Here is a 16,356-nt window from a genome sequence, read left to right on the forward strand (position 1 = left end):
AAGACAGAAACCTCACCTTACTCTTTAATAAATTATACTCCAATACAGCTAAACATATAGATGAGTATTTTTAAATAATCAGATGGCAATTGGAAGCTTAAAAAGAAGTAGTTTTGTGGTAATAACATTCATCTCAACCCACTAAATTCTAAATTAAATCACAATGAAGCTTAGCAATATAGTTGCATCAAATTGGGTAAGACACATTATTTGCTTTCATAAATGAAATTACTGCATACTTGTTGGGTAGGACACATTATTTTCTTTCATAAATGAAATTACTGCATACTTACAGTGTAAAATGTATCGACCAAAAATTTCAGAAAATATTGATCTTAATATTTTCTTTATTCCCATTTTATATATATAATTTGTTCACCATATTTGGGTTTTAAAAACAAAATTTGCAAACAAACTAATAGTCTTTATAATCATAGAACACTAATGTTTGTGTTTCATTATAATACAACCAAAATATACATTTAACAATTTTTAATTATTTTATACTACAAGACTACATTTCTTTTAAAATAGCCAAACTATAAATTCAAAGTTGATTGCTAACCACTCACAATACTAGATTTAAATTATATGATTAACTATGGCATCTGACAAATTTTTCCCTTTTCCAGAAATCATCTATCTCACTTTCCATAAATACTTTATACTACAAAATATTTAAATGAGAGGTATAGGTCATGCGTATGATCCTGTCTTTGTACTCCTAATGTATAGAATCTGGGAATCTTAGATTTTATTTTTTTAACCTCACATGTAAGATGAATTATTTAAAATTGTGATCATTTAATATGATGAAAATACATCTTCTATAAAAACATATCAAATATCTTTTTTCGGTTTGTTTCCAAATTATCCATTCCCAATAAGACTAACCAATTCCAACATGTTTTCAAAGAAAAATGTGACATTCTAAAGGGAGGCTATTTCAGTTTTGATTTCCATTTGTATTTATTATATAAATAAATATGAAATATATTTAAGAAAATCATTATTTAATAATTGTTCTTGTTTATTATTTTGTGGACAGCTGAATAATATCAAATTTTCCTTGGAAATTTAATTTTGATAAAAATGAAAAAAGTGACTACTAATAGCTTATTGTTTAGTTGAGTCTATAAAATTCAGCAGGAACAAAACATACTACAATATGAAGAACCAAAATATGAACCAAAAGCAAAATTCAAGAGTAAGACCGTTTTGTAGCCAGCATATTGTAAAAGAGCATTGTTTTAGTCAACAGAATGATGAAACATTTGTGAATTGTAATTCTTCTACTACTCTAGTGGCTTTTGCAAATTACTAGATTTCTCTATGAATACTTTTCCATTTCTTAAATAATTTGGTTGGTTTCCAAAAGTGTTTATTCAACAATGTGGATGTAGTATTTCAAGCTCTTTGGGAAAAAGGGCTCTACATGAATTAATTAGACTATTCATTTCTAAACAAACTCTGAAAATTTACAATAAATTGAATGTAAATGAATGCAGACATGCAGGATTCTATTTAGCGGCATAAATAGCTGAAATGAATTCAGAAAAGAACACACAAGGCAGTCAAAGACATATGTATGAGAGACAAGAAAAATATGAAACCTTGAGTAAACAGGCATTTTAAGATCCCCTCCATAGAGACTCAATTTCTTAGAAAGCATATTTGAAACCATTAACTATACTTTTCTTTTTCATTATTTTAAGGCAAATTTGGTAAAATAGTCAGTGGTAGGAAAGTATATAGTGTGTTTGTGGATTTAATATATTCATATTCTTTCTATAATGTTCTAGACAACTAAAAAGCTAAGAAAAAATTAAGCATAGCTTAGATATTCTTTATAAATACATATAAATATTGGCCCTCCGTGTTCTTTTTTATTGTGTGAAATTTTGTTTTACTAATAATACATTTAATATATTTTAACTAATTATTATAAATTAAGAATATTGTATCCAAAGCAGCCAGAATATTATATGTGGTCATAAAATAAGTTTTCCAAATTTTGACTGAGTAACTAGGATTAGAAAGCAGTAATTAAGAAATGGTTTGGACATTCAAATTTGGATGAAAATAAAATTTATTTTCATAAATCAGTCCTAACATTTGAGCTGCATGTAATTTTTCCAAAGTCATTCATTATTTGATTATTACTGTTGGGACCCACAAATATTTGGAAGTTTTTTTTTAATTAAAAATGTTCCCACTTAATAACTTTGAGGTTGCTATGAGTTCCTGGAACATTCTGTCCAAGCAAATCTATCATTACAAACACTTTTGTTATGCTATTCAATTAGTAGTCTGATCATGCCACACTGTTCTTTTGCATTACTTTTTAAATGAGTGATTTGTTCTGGTTCACTTTTATTAAAATTATTCCTTAGCTTTTCCTTATAGTGAAATACCTACAAATATTTATCAGTAAAGGGAGTATTAAACCTCATATATCAGTTTGACTAATTTGAGATAGGTAAGCAATGCAAATAAAATAAATGTAAGAGAGAGACAATGCCCTCAACATAGAGCCACAGATCTTGCATTTAGTTGCCCTCTAATCACACGGGGTTTCTCACAGACTTTTCTTTCAAGATATGTAGAATGCATGAGAAACGAGAAATGTCTGTTATTTAGTTTTCTGAAAAGCTGCCTTCCATGTGAGGAAGTGACTAATTTTTCATTTCACACTATAAAGGGCGTAAAAAAGGCAAAACAGAAGAAGGCTAAGCGTTCTGTGTTACAAGAAGGAAAGGTGAGTTCTGCTTAAACAGACAGGAAACACACCATACATATTCAGAGGGAAAGTCAAATTGAAAACATTTGAAAGTACTAGCAAAATATGAAAGATGTTTATGTTAATATTATGAGGTTGGTTCTTTTTACATGTGGCAGGCTTATTAATTGTTAAATTACTAAAACAATAGTACTGCAATTACAACAGATTAACTCAGCAATGCGAACAGGTTGAGTGAAGAAAAGATGTCAAAGAGTTAATTTAACCCTTCCCGTTGTCAAAATTTTACGCTTGTTCTGTTATTCAACAAATATATATCCCCACTCCCCAGCATTGTCATTTTCTTAATTCTCTCTTTCCATGTTATATATTGTTTTTTCCTGTTCTCTTTAATATAATCACAGAATGCGATATACAGGAGAGAATAAAGGCAGTAAAAAGAAGTAATATACAGATTATGATAAATATTTTTAAAAGAAAGAAAATATATACTGAAGTATCATTGGTTATAAATAAAATGTCTACTCTTCCTATGATTCTGCAGAAAAATTTATTTTTCCTCAGACTTTTGCTAGCAATTTGTTATAATCTAGATTTTTTTTTAACAACAGATGAATTACAAATTGGCAGCTACTTATACTCTAGTGAAAAGAGCTCCATTACGTTTCTCTCACTTTATTTGTGACTGTTCTTCCTTTTCATGGGGATATGAGTTTTCTCCAAAGCCAGAATTTATGGCTTTTTCCTTCTGTCTTCTAACAAATCCCATATGCATACCTTCCCCTTAGGATGCATTATACATCATGATGTTTCCCTTGTTTTATTTAAATATTTTCCCCATATCTTATTAAAATATTTATTAAGCATTCTGTCCCTGTGGAGCTTAGCATGTATTCTAGAAACACATAACTGAGCACCAACTTCTCTCTGTGAACTGTTACTCCTAACTAGTCAACAGAAATCCTGGGGGAAGCATGGATGCCCTTCAGTAAATCAATGTTATAGGTCCCTAAATTTAACCCCTGTGGCCAGAAAGAAATAATGCAACTCTCCAAAGCCCTATACCATTCTCCAGGAGTGAACGGCTCACTGGGAAAGTTCCTGTTGATAATGGGAGTTGTCTTAATTTGTGTCTGTCCTCTAATTCCCTACCACAAGGTAGCTGGTTCTCAATAGGAATGATATATCTGTTCATAAGAACATAGCACAACTGCATGGTAAATTCCATGCTTAATGGACATTTAAGGGAATAAAGCACCTTATTACAATATTAAATTTGGTGCTTGCTTAGCTCAATTATTTACATGACAATAAATTCCAAAACTCAAAACATAAAACATTTACAAATTTAAAGCCCCTATTTTTAGGATAATTCTTATACTTTGCAGGTGCAAGATTTGTTCTTGGAAAACTGGTTCAAATGAATTTTTTGCCCTTTCTTATATTCACCACATATCATCTTATTCGGATTATTGTCTTGTGCCTTAACAAAACTAAGCATTTATGAATTATTACAATATAAGGGATATACAAAACAGAAGACAGTGTTTTTGCAGGTAAAAAATTCTTTTCTTTAAGTAGAAAACTATGTGGCCACAGCTCTAGGGAGCTCATCCAGGTCTCTGTGATGTCTTCGATTTCGTTTCTTCTTCATTTCCTGCATGTGCTTCCACTTTGGGCTCCCCTTGTTTCGCTGTCTCCGCTTCTCCCTGTGCCACATCTGTTCGCAGTACTGGTCGAGGCTGAAGTTTGGGCTGCTAAGGATTTGGATGTAGTCTTTGTATCTCAACCGTGACTCAGCCAATAGATCCTTGACCTGCCCCTCCTCATGCTCTGCCCTCTGGGTATTTTCCATCTGTTCATTCTCAATGACATTCAAAGTCAGCTTCACTATGGTGTGGATGAAAGTGTGCTCCTGTGCTTTGCAGTAATACATCCCAGAATCCTTCTTCTGCAAACTTCGAATCAGTAGCCCATATTCCGTTTTGATGATCCTTTCATCAGGTTTCAACTGCAGAATTGGAAAAATGTAGGTAATAAATTAAAAACAGAGAAAGCTAAGAGCAAATGAAAAGAGGCCACATAGTTTTACTTAGATGAACTTAAAAGACATACTCACTGTCTCTCTGTCTCTGCATCAAGCACAATATTGTCAGCCATAGTTAAAAAGGGTGAAAAAATTCAACTAAATAATAGCCCACAAACTATATCCTGAATTTTTCAAATTTGTATTTTATTAAGTCTAACTTAGCAAAACTCCATGGGAAGAATTTATAAATTATTATCTTTTTTGTACCAGTATACAGATAGGAATTAAAAACTGTTAAAAGTCATGAAAAACTGGAAACTATCAAGTGACCTTCTTAACAGAGATTTCAGATACAAATTACTGTACCGAGACCATAAATTAGCACCTGAATTTTGGAGCAAGAAAGCAACACTTAAAATCATTAAATAGAAAATGAGCTTCACTATATGCTACTATCTATAGGGTAGAATAGAACAATAATTCCAAATGAAATTTACTGTTTTCCAGATATCACAAAATAAAGTATGTGAGTAGCATATGAAAGTTGTGAATGATGACTTCTTTAAAGTCAGACCCAAAGGTATGGGTATAGTCTTTTGGATGTTAGAACTGTAATTGAGTAGGACCCTAGTCAGAAGGTTAGCAACATTGAAAGCTGAATTTCCCTCTTTACTGTCGATTGAATTTTGATACTGTATATACATGTGATACTTTAGATTGTCATCTGTGGAAATATTTGCCATACCTCCGTGTACTATAACATAGTAACATGATTTCAAGTGTGAGAAAGCACAATGAACACAAAGCTCTTTTCCACTGAAATGTGATGCTCTCCAGCCATTGAAGTAATATTACTAAAAGACGTCTACTTCTAACATTAAGTTTGCCTGGCCCATGATACGGTGTGAACAGTGAACCTATCTTCAGTAAAACTAGAGGCATGTTTACCAACAAAAGAGCCCTGCTAAATGTGGAGCATTGTTGAGTGGCTCAGCATTAAGTGGAATAACAACAACAACAACAACAACAAAGAAGTTTGGAAGATTTCCCAGTTTACACATCTGCCCCTGTATTGTAGACTTTTAGTCGATGGAAATCAAGGAGACGTAAAGATGGCCAAATTAAATTTATTCACAGTGGGTGGATTGTACTCTGAATCTTTATGTGAAAAATATGTAGGAAAAAATCTTCCCAATTCTGGAAATATGAGAAATGGAAAAGAAACATCTCTGGCTACCAGCCCAGTTAACTAACAAGTATATGGCAAGCCACCCTCTGTGCCAGAGAAGTGCAGCTGGCGGGGAACCATTTGAGGCCAAAGGCAGGTCACAGCTCAGATCCCTGGTTAATGAGGCTGAATGGTCTCCAGGCCTGCCTTTGCTCTGCACTGAATCCACACCATCCGAGTTTTGTTTGTTTCTCTTATGTTGCCCATTTGGTAAGCTGGATATGGTATTCTTTTTCTTATGAATTTATTCTAAAAGCCCAGACATTTGGAAATGCTATTGTAATACGAACTAACTTTGAATTAATTTACATTCTCAGAAACCATAGGAGTCTCATGCCTAAAATAAATGTGAATTTGAATCGGGAGAGTTCTAAATGACCAATCTTAAACAGAAATGGCAATCTCAAATTTAATACAGTATAATTGTTCTTTTCCCTTTGATAACTTCACTGTAAAATTTTTGAGAAAATTTAATACACTTTAGGTCTCAAAATGCTAGCTTCATAACCTAACCTTCTGGTCTCTATCTACTCTGTTTCCTAGGATGACTCATTTATCTTCCTCCATTGGTCTCCCATCTATCAAGTTGGTGGCGCAGCATATGGTGTATTTGGGGATTAAAAGCAAAGCTCTTTGAAGGTTAAAGGATGAAATATTATTAGCAACATTACACACTACTGCCATGCTGCTTGAGAGGTAATATTTTGAAGCCTTTATTACTGTAATTCTCTTAACAGAAAATGGCCTAAGGTTATTAGCATGATAATCAAAGTGGATATGTCCAGTTCTAGTTCATCTCTAGATTTCCTTTACATAACTGGTGCTCTTGCTCATGTTTAAACTGCATTTAATGTGGCTTTTAGAGATTGTCACAGCTCTGACTTTTTATTGTTATCTTTAATCTTCTGGCAGGAAGAAATTATGACTTGATCTCACACATATTGTGCAACCCTTCATCATTATTTTTGCTATTATCTTTTTGTATCCTGTTTATGTTGTTGTACTTTCAGGTCTGGTTCCCTTCCCCCCTTTCCCCTCTGGTTGCGTCCCCATAGGACTCAGGATTCCATAAACACCTGGCATTCCATTACCCAGTCATGATCTTTCAACTTTCTTTTCTTCTATGGAATGCTGGATTTGTTCTTTGGTTTTTGACCTATAGATATCATACTTGATTTAATACATTTTCAGCATTCTAGATCTAACTAATGTCTGTTAGTTCATTTAACTAATTTTCTTCTTGCTAAAATTTCAATAATATGCTTTTAGTAAACTGGCAGCTCTAATGAAAGACATTTTGAATAGATATATTTACACAGAATTTTTGCAATTTAGAGATAAAAGTTTGTGATCCAGAAACTAAGTAGGTAGATTAACATGTGCCTACTTTACATTCTCATTCTCTGTAATGCTTTCATTCTTTACTGAAATAGGATGCATTATGCAGACTGTATCTTAACAGTGAAATGTCAGCACAGTCAATTTAGAAAATTCAGCTCCTTTACAAAGAGATAATGTAATCTCTGGCCATTGATTTAAACTCTTGGAATTTTCTCCACTCTAGGAGCAATAAGTAAAAACTGCCTAACCTTACAAATCAAAACCACGTTTGAGCTGGGGTCGACAATCCATTTGCCTAATGTGAACAAGGATAATATATTTGGCATTATTAAATGTAGATCTTCAGTGAAGGGCAATTCATTTAACATGAGAAGAGTAACGTGGAAGGGACAAAGGACATTTAGGTATTAAGCAGCAGGTAAAGGTCAGGGACTTTATCACTGATAATAGCAGCCTAATAGTAGTTTCTTTACAGATAATTCACATGTCAGTTCTTTCATAGTAAAAGCATTGCATGTGCCTTGGGAGAGAGCAGGGCTTCAAAAATATCCCCTTTCTCAAACAAACAGAAAATATTACCAGAGAAAAATTAGGATTAAAAAATAAAGAAAGCTCCTTGTGTGAGAAAAAAAATGTCTGCAAAACTGTTGCAAAAATTTCTCTGCATTTGAAAAATACACTGGAAAGTTTTCTTATTTAATTTGGAAGACAGGAAAAGGAACTAGAATGGAATCATTTGTATACATGCTTTTAAATTTCTCAGAGTTTACTTACATGACACTGTATATTATCCATCTATTAATAATATACCCCAAAACCAATAATTAATACTTTTAAGCAAACATTAGAAAAAGGAAAACTTACTAAAAAGGATGCTGGAGCAATGAGCTCATTATTTTAAAAAAATCAAATGTACACTTAAATAACTACTAGATTAATATCTTTGGTTACATGTAAATATAATATGTAAAGTGTAAATGTAAAAAAAAATAAGATAACTAGAAAAAAATATATAATTCCTGTCTCATTGGGAAAGGAGTCTTTGCACATAACAGGTGAGAAATCACAGAGCCATAAATCAATAGATTTGCCTATATAAATGTAAAATTTGTAGAAAAGAAAGAAATTGTTAGAAACAAATGTAAAATAAAACAATGTGTAATGTATATAATATTAAATTATTAATACCTATAATCTGTAAAGAACTTATTATAATTATTTTTAAATAAATATAGCATTAAAAAGTAAGCAATGACAGGCAAGACAATTCACCAAATTCAACTGAAGCCAACAACCAAGAAACATAAGGTAAGTTCACATGCACTAATATTCAAAGAACTACATATTAATGCAATACATTTTTTCATATTAAGCTGGTAAAGATTTTTTTAAATTGTGATACATAATTTTGCCTCAGGGGTTCATAGCAGACATTAATACAGTGATTTTATGTGAAATTAGCAATATGCAGTTGTTTATCAAAATCCACAAAGATAAAAAATGTTTTAAAGTTATTATTTTACGTCTAAGACTTTTCCCTAAGAAAATAGGTAGACAAGTAGAGAAAGACTCAGATAGATATAAACAAAGTTCATTACTTTTTTTTTTTAAGCAGGAACATGAACTAGTGAAAGAACACCTGGAATACCTATGGGTAACTATGGCATCGGGGTGGTATGTGTGGGAGACAGAAAAATATGGTATTGATGTAAAAGGAAAATGGAAAATGCTCACAGTACAATGGCTAGTGAGGAAAAAAGCTGTAATAGACATCCAAATATTGCTTATGTTTATCTACACTTAGTTGCCTCATATTTATTTTATGTGTTACTGTAATGTTAAAATCATTCATAATGAAAAGAACAAAAATAAGCTCTACAAGTGGAAAAATGCAAATATTTGAAGATGTTTTAAAAATATTATTAAAATGCCAGAGAAAATATGGTACAGTCTCCTTTACTTATTCAGATCCCAGAGTTCAACAGAAGCTTGGGGACTGCCAGTTGATTCGGTAGTTACAGCACAAACATCATCAATTTTAAGAACAGCTTTATAAGAAAGTCAGCAGATAACTGACTCATGACCTCCCCTACAGCACCCAACTGTGAAACAGCTCAGTAAGGAAATGTTCTCCTCCTGGCAGAGAATAACCTGGTGACAGCCTCTGTGCCACAGGAGATTATGGTCCCTCCTGCAGGCTGTTTTTGAGTGGAGGAAAGATTCCAAACTGTGACCTTATGGGTAAGAAGCAGAAGGGATCCTGCTGGGAAAAATGTTTCAAGCATAATCTGGATATTACTGTTTTCCTCAGCTCAGGAAGCAGTATTGCATATCCTGGACGATGTGAAACTGTCTATTTACAAAGATAAATGAAAATACCAGTTGAAATATTATAGCTAAGATACTTTTAAGTAAAATTCAATAAATATTTCTGCTCCATTGAAATTCATGGAGCATGGTACCATCATGAATATATAATATACTGTTAAAAGGTAAATTAAAGTAATGCACAGAATTTTCAAGAAAATGAAAGATGTGAATGCAAACAACCACAGGCAAATGTTAGTATCTATAGCTGAGAGATGAACTCAAGCAGAGGACCACCTATCTTTAAAAATCAGATTAAATTTTCCTTGAAGAAAAATGTCATTTATTAAAGAATTATATTTAACTGAAAAGCAATGACCCAACTTTATTCACTATAAAATTAAAAATATTGGTTTGTGACACTTAAGATTAAAACATTGTAATTTAACAAAAAAAATCTAGATGTTAGAAATTTTTAATATAATTCTTTCAGTATTTCTTGGATAGCAAGTAAATGTCTTATATTTTGAAATTAATCACCTATATCGAATAATATTTCAATATATATTGGTAAAAATGGGACCCTTAAAATAAATATTCAGTATAAATATGAGTCTGCCATAATCTTAGGACTTATAGAGGTCAGTAATGATAAGGAATCCAGTTTTATTGGAGAACTTTGACTTAATAAGGCATGAAATTATTTCTTTATTCCTCTATTAAGTATGTAAAAAGTTAACGTTTACAAAAAGTTATTCTTGTATCTGTTAGATGAAGAGCATAATATTAAATTCTTCATATATGAGTGGAACTATATCTTTAAATCAATTTCTTATGATAAAATTCGATTTTTTTACTTGAAGATTTCTTAACCTCAGAAGCACTGACGTTTGGGGTGAGACAGTTCTTTATTGCAAGGGACTGTACATTGTAGGATTCTTAGAATCATCTCTGACCTCTACCCAGCACACACCAGGAGCAACTGCTCAGCCACCCACCCACCCAGCAGTGAGGTTAAAAAATGTCTCCAGACATTGCCTAATGTCAGCACTCTGGAAACAAAATTATCTGAGGTTGAGATCCACTGTTCTGTACTAATGTTTTACTTAATTCCATTACTATTTTACATGTTTATAGACTTGCCAATAAGGCTGATATTTTAGAGAATTTTGATCCACATGTAAAATATCCTCACTAATAGGGTATCTGTAATTTTATATACATAATTTACAGTTGTGAGAGCCTCTTTTTTGAAATTCTACATTCTCATATGTGTTTTCCCACTTTATAGTAATTTTTAAATTTATTTTGTTCACAGAAAACTGGGGGCTCAAGAACATTACCAAAGGTTTAAGGACTGTGTTTCAACTCAAGATATGTAATTCTGAATCCTGTGTGTTCATTCCATTATTCATTACAGTGTCCTTAGTTTAATATGTCTGGGTACTTATCTAATTTGCTCATATAATTTGATAAACATAGATATTTCTGTTTTAATACAACCTCAACATGTTTCATCTCATGATTTGAATTGAACACAATGTGAACTAAAATTTAGTCACTGTTCTACTGTGGGGAAAAAATACGGTGTTCTTGTTATTAGTCAGAGATTTGTTTCTAAATATAGGCAATCCATGAAATATGGAATTTGAAAAAAGATGTACATTTCTTTACAAAATTTAGTTTGCTTTTAAATATATTTTATGAATACACTTGTGTGAAAGTGGCCTATTCTTATCTCAGAGTTATTGTTATCTTTGGTGTTAGTGAGCAAAAACTGCTTTTTGAATCAAATAATGATGTGAGCAGCACATAGCACTAAAAGTTGAACATCTCTCAGTTGCACACTATTTCCCTCAAGGTGAGTATTCTTGATGACAGCAGCTTACCTCCTCTCGATGCTCATCTCCTGACCGCTGGATATACCACTTAATCGTTGCTTGTTGGGATTTAGGTATACATTCCAGAAAGGTTGAGTTAAATTCAATGCCAAAAATCACCTTTTCATCGGCAGTTTCATGACTAATGCCTGGAAAGCAAACATGGAATAAGAGATTAACCTTGACCTGATTTTAAAAGCAATGGGAAAACAGACTGATTCAGAACAGATGCCATGGGGAAAGAATCATATACATTATTAAAGAGAAAGGAAATTGATGGTATAATATTGTTACCTGAGACAAATATTACCCAATAGATTGATTTTTAAATTTTATCCCTGTACTGTCATTTTTTAAATTTCAACATATCAGCTATTTGCACTTGATTTTTAAAAAATAATATTCATAATATCTAACTCTATACACTGAGATTTCTTCCTTTGAGTTGAATAAACTTTTTGCATCTTTTAGTGCTTTAACACTTTTTTGTTAGTACAAAATAGAAACAACTTTGTAGGTGGTTCATGAGGAGCAGTTTGCTTTACTTTTAAAGGTAATTTCTATCATGAATTGGTCCACAGAGCTGATCAGATAACAGAAAATTTTGATATCAGAAAAGTAAGCATAATGATCTACACTTGATAAAATTCTACAATGATGATTATAAGCCAGATGCATTAATACTCAATATCTGGATCTTATCTGTATTAATCTACCATTAAAAAAAATTTATACAGAGGGATTTTTTAGCCTGATACACATATGCTATGAGATAGTTAAGGGGATGCCTAAACAGTACCTCAGACACCTTCTTCTTGTAAATCAATGCACCATCTGAAATAAATTCCATCTAGAGTAGATAAAGACTGTGTCCCATGTGTGATCTAAGAGCTCTGGATCAAATTTGATCAAATAAAAAATGACAGCTGCTTAGCCTGGCCCAAATATTCACAATTTCATCATATATTCAGATATCTCAATTTTCAGATGGGCTTACTTTTAGCACTATAGACATCAACTAGAATAAGGCTTAAGGGACCAAGTGAATCCTAAAGCTGAACATACAAATTATCAGCAAATGGAATAAATGTACATATATTAAATAGTAGGCTTCTTTTCAAGAAACTTATTTTGAACTTATTTGTGTTTTACCAGCAAGGATTAAGTCAAGCATGCTGACACCATCATGAATTAACCTCATCTAACCTTCAAAATGTATGGATTCCATTTAAAACCTGTAGTCTATCAACTATCTCCACCAATTCAACAGATTATATCTGTGATTTTCACAGTGAATAAATTCCTAATGCACAGAAAGGTCACTGGTGCCAATCATGGAAAAGAAAGACATACACTATCTTATAATAACAGACACCATTTTCCTGAGAAAGGAATTTTGTCAACAAAGTAGGGGAGATACAAGTTGACTGCTGGGTTATGGGGCAAGGGCTCAGGACTTAACCAAAGAATTGGTCAATTTAGTAAAAGATAAATTAGTGAAATCAACTGGAAAAAAAATAGTGAGCTCATTATCTGAACTATTTTTCAAATTAGTAAACATAATGTCTATGACATCTCTACATCAGTTTCACTGAAAATGAAAGTGAATTTATTGATACTTCCAACATTTGTTTCATTTCTGAATTTTTCATTTTCTACTTTAAAATTTTTTATAATGTATATAGTAGTATGCATTATACACACACACACACACACACACAAAAAAAAAAAAAATCATACACACAGGTTAAGTGTCCTTAATTCAAAAATCTGGAATCCAAAATGCTCCGAAATCAAAACATTTTCAGCATGGACATTAACCACAGTTGAAAATTCTACTCCTGACCTCACATGATGGGTTGCAGTCAAAATGCAGGGTCACAAATACAGTTTATGTGTGAATAAGGTAAGAAATTGATTGCTTATTGTTAGCATATAAATTCAGAGTCAGGAATGATGGTGATACCCTACAATCACGGATTGTCCACATGAGTGACTGAGAAAATAACACTGTTACTTTCTTATGGTACATTGGTACACAAACTTTGTTTCATGCACAATATTATTAAAAATACTATACAAAATTACCTGAAGGCTATGTATATATGGTGTATATGAAACATAAATAAATTTTGTGTTCAGATTTGGGTCTCATCCCAAGATATTTTATTATATACATACAAATATTCCAAAATCTGATAAAATGTGAAATCCAAAAACCTCCTTCTCCCAGTCATTTCAGATAAGATATATTCAACTTGTCTGATTCTACCATGACCTATTTTTTAAATGTGCAGAAGTCATATACACTATTGTTTTGAAACAGTTAAAATACCTTCTTATGACATGTAAGATAATTTTGGAGCACTTTTTTCTTCCAGATAAGCAATCAAAAAATGTTTTCATAGTAAAATGCCTAGAATAACTCTTTATAATAAATACATAGCTGTCATTGAAGTGCCAAATTGATCTCTTTAATGTTGTTAAACTATTTTTCTGCGTGTATTGCTGATTTTATGTCATTGATAATCATGCAGTCTCACAGCTTTTAACAATTAAAGTAATAAAGAAAGAAAATAAGAAAGAAAAGAAACATATTTGCCAATTATTCAAGACTTGACTTCCTAATAAAGTGCAGCATACATTATTTATGGTGGATTAGAAATAAGTCATTTAATTTGTAAATATCTTCACAATCTCTACTCCAACTCCCACAACTGATTCTTTGCCTCTAACCTCTCATATTCCAATCAAGTTTCTATACAGGTATCAATTACTTCTATTTCAAAATCAACTTTTCTGAGCAATATGAAAAAGCTACTAGCACCTATGAAGTAAATGCAAACTTAATAGAATCACATAGAGACTGTCACAAACTTAACTGAACCTATGTGAGGTCTGATTTTAATTATTGTTAATTCATCTACTTTATAAAATCTAACTTTCTCTTGAAGGCATGGCTCAAATACTATCCATCTGAATATCCCTCCATTTACTGTCTATTACACAGTGGTTATCGTGTGACTAACACACTAACATCATTTTAAGTGCTAGGATAATATGACAGGACGAATATGAAATTCACTGCCCTCCAGAAACTTAACATTCTAGTGACATAGACAAAGTAATCAAGTAAATGAATAAAGAAGGAATATCTGCTGCAAAACAATAAAGTAGATTAGAAAATACCAAGGGCAAAAAAAAGTATTTTAGATAGGATGATCAGCAAAGGTCTCTCTGAAGAATCAACATTTAAGCATAGGATTAATTGATGTAAAGATGGAACTATGTAAACATCTGAAAAATGAGTTCCTCAGATACAGAGGACAATGAATGCAAACATACAAAAGGCAGCAGCAACCCAGTTGGTGCTTTTGAAAAAGAGAAAGCTACAAAGTGAATCTAGGAACAGTGATGTGAAGGAGGGTCAGAGAATATACTAGAGATCAGGTCAAAAAGCATCTTACATGCCACAGTAAACATTCGACTTTTTCACCAATTGTTCTAAGAAGATACTGAAAAATGTTGAGTAAGGGAATGACATGCTGTGGCTGAAGTTTTTAAAAAGATGATTCTGGCTAGTAAGTGGGATATACTACTAAGTGGGGTACATATGGGAGTGGTGCAAGTGTGGAGGCAGAGAGACCAGTGAAGCAGCTACTGGAGAGCTACTGTGGCCTCAGTTAGGCTGGCATATGTGGAGGTGATGAGAAGTAGGAGAGCTTGGCCATGAGCCAGAAGGACTTACTGCAAGGTTTGTGATAGGATGTGAAAGAAAGAAAATCCTATAAAGGTGACTCCTGGCTGCTTTTTGACATAAGTAGCTGGGTGAATGGTGTGCAATTTATTAATGTAGGAAAGTCTGCAGAACAAATAGGTCTTGAACAAGATAACAAAAATTCTTTCTCAGACATAAGTTTGAGATGCTAATTAGGCCTTCAAGTGGAGCTCTTTAGTAGGCATACAAGCGTCTGTGTCTAGCATATAAGGGTGAGTTCAGAACTGGACTATAAATTTGGGAGTGAAATAGCCTCTGATGATGTTGAAATAGACAGTACTAGGGAGCGAGTAGACAGAGAATGGAAAAGGGACTTTGGACACTCCAATATTTAAAAGGTGGGATAAAAAGGAAAGCTAAGTATACTCAGAAGGCACAGTCTGCTAGGTAAGAGGTAAACCAGAAGGTTATGGTACAAGGGCACATAGGTGTGTTGGGGCATCATTTCTCTGAAAACAAAACAAAACAAAACAACGAGAAACCTGATTTTTATTGTTTGCTGATTTTTTTGGTGTAAATACTCGCACTAAGGCCGATTCAAGCTCTCGATGGTTTAAAAGCAGCTCACAAAATTTCAAAATTGTAAGCAGCCAACTTGTATGAGGCCACATCAACTGTCCCCAGCACACAAATGCATGGAAGTCAAAAGAGTTTCAAACAAGAGGGAGTTAGAAATTAAGTGATAATGAGAACTGAAAATTGGACATTGAATTTGGCAAGGGGGAAATTGCCAGTCACCTTGACAAAAATGGATTGGATAGCGTGATGATGATGATGATTAGAAAAGACTGTGTACAATGGGTTTTGGCATGAATAGGATATGGTAAAGCGACGACAAAAATTGTGAGTGCCTTAGGCAGCAACTACATTTTGTATCACTTTCTTTATAACATCCTTTGACATAGCATTTATTTTACTTGTTTTTATATTTATTGCCTGCTCTCTCCCCAACACATTCTTGAATATAAGTATCATGAATGCACAGATTTCTTTGTTGTTTCCTTTGTTGTTCATTGCTGTATCCTCAATACCTACAGTGATGCCTGATAAATT

At 32.7% G+C, this 16,356-nt stretch overlaps 1 protein-coding gene across 3 annotated transcripts in view; it reads right to left on the bottom strand.

The window, feature by feature from the left end:
• Positions 1 to 329: 329 nt before the first annotated feature.
• Positions 330 to 16,356, bottom strand: part of SEMA3D (semaphorin 3D) — a 201,416-nt gene continuing 185,389 nt past the window's right edge. For all 3 annotated transcript variants that reach the window (XM_032276475.1, XM_032276474.1, XM_032276473.1), the window contains 2 exons: positions 11,535 to 11,674; positions 330 to 4,751 (listed from right to left, as the gene is read on the bottom strand). In XM_032276475.1, coding sequence (XP_032132366.1) covers positions 4,326 to 4,751; positions 11,535 to 11,674 — 566 coding nt within the window. In that variant the 3' untranslated portion in view covers positions 330 to 4,325. The remainder of the gene's footprint in view (positions 4,752 to 11,534; positions 11,675 to 16,356) is intronic.

This window comes from Sapajus apella, unplaced genomic scaffold (genome assembly GCF_009761245.1).
Source record: "Sapajus apella isolate SASKATOON/1434 unplaced genomic scaffold, GSC_monkey_1.0 scaffold7, whole genome shotgun sequence".
Lineage (NCBI taxonomy): Eukaryota > Metazoa > Chordata > Mammalia > Primates > Cebidae > Sapajus > Sapajus apella.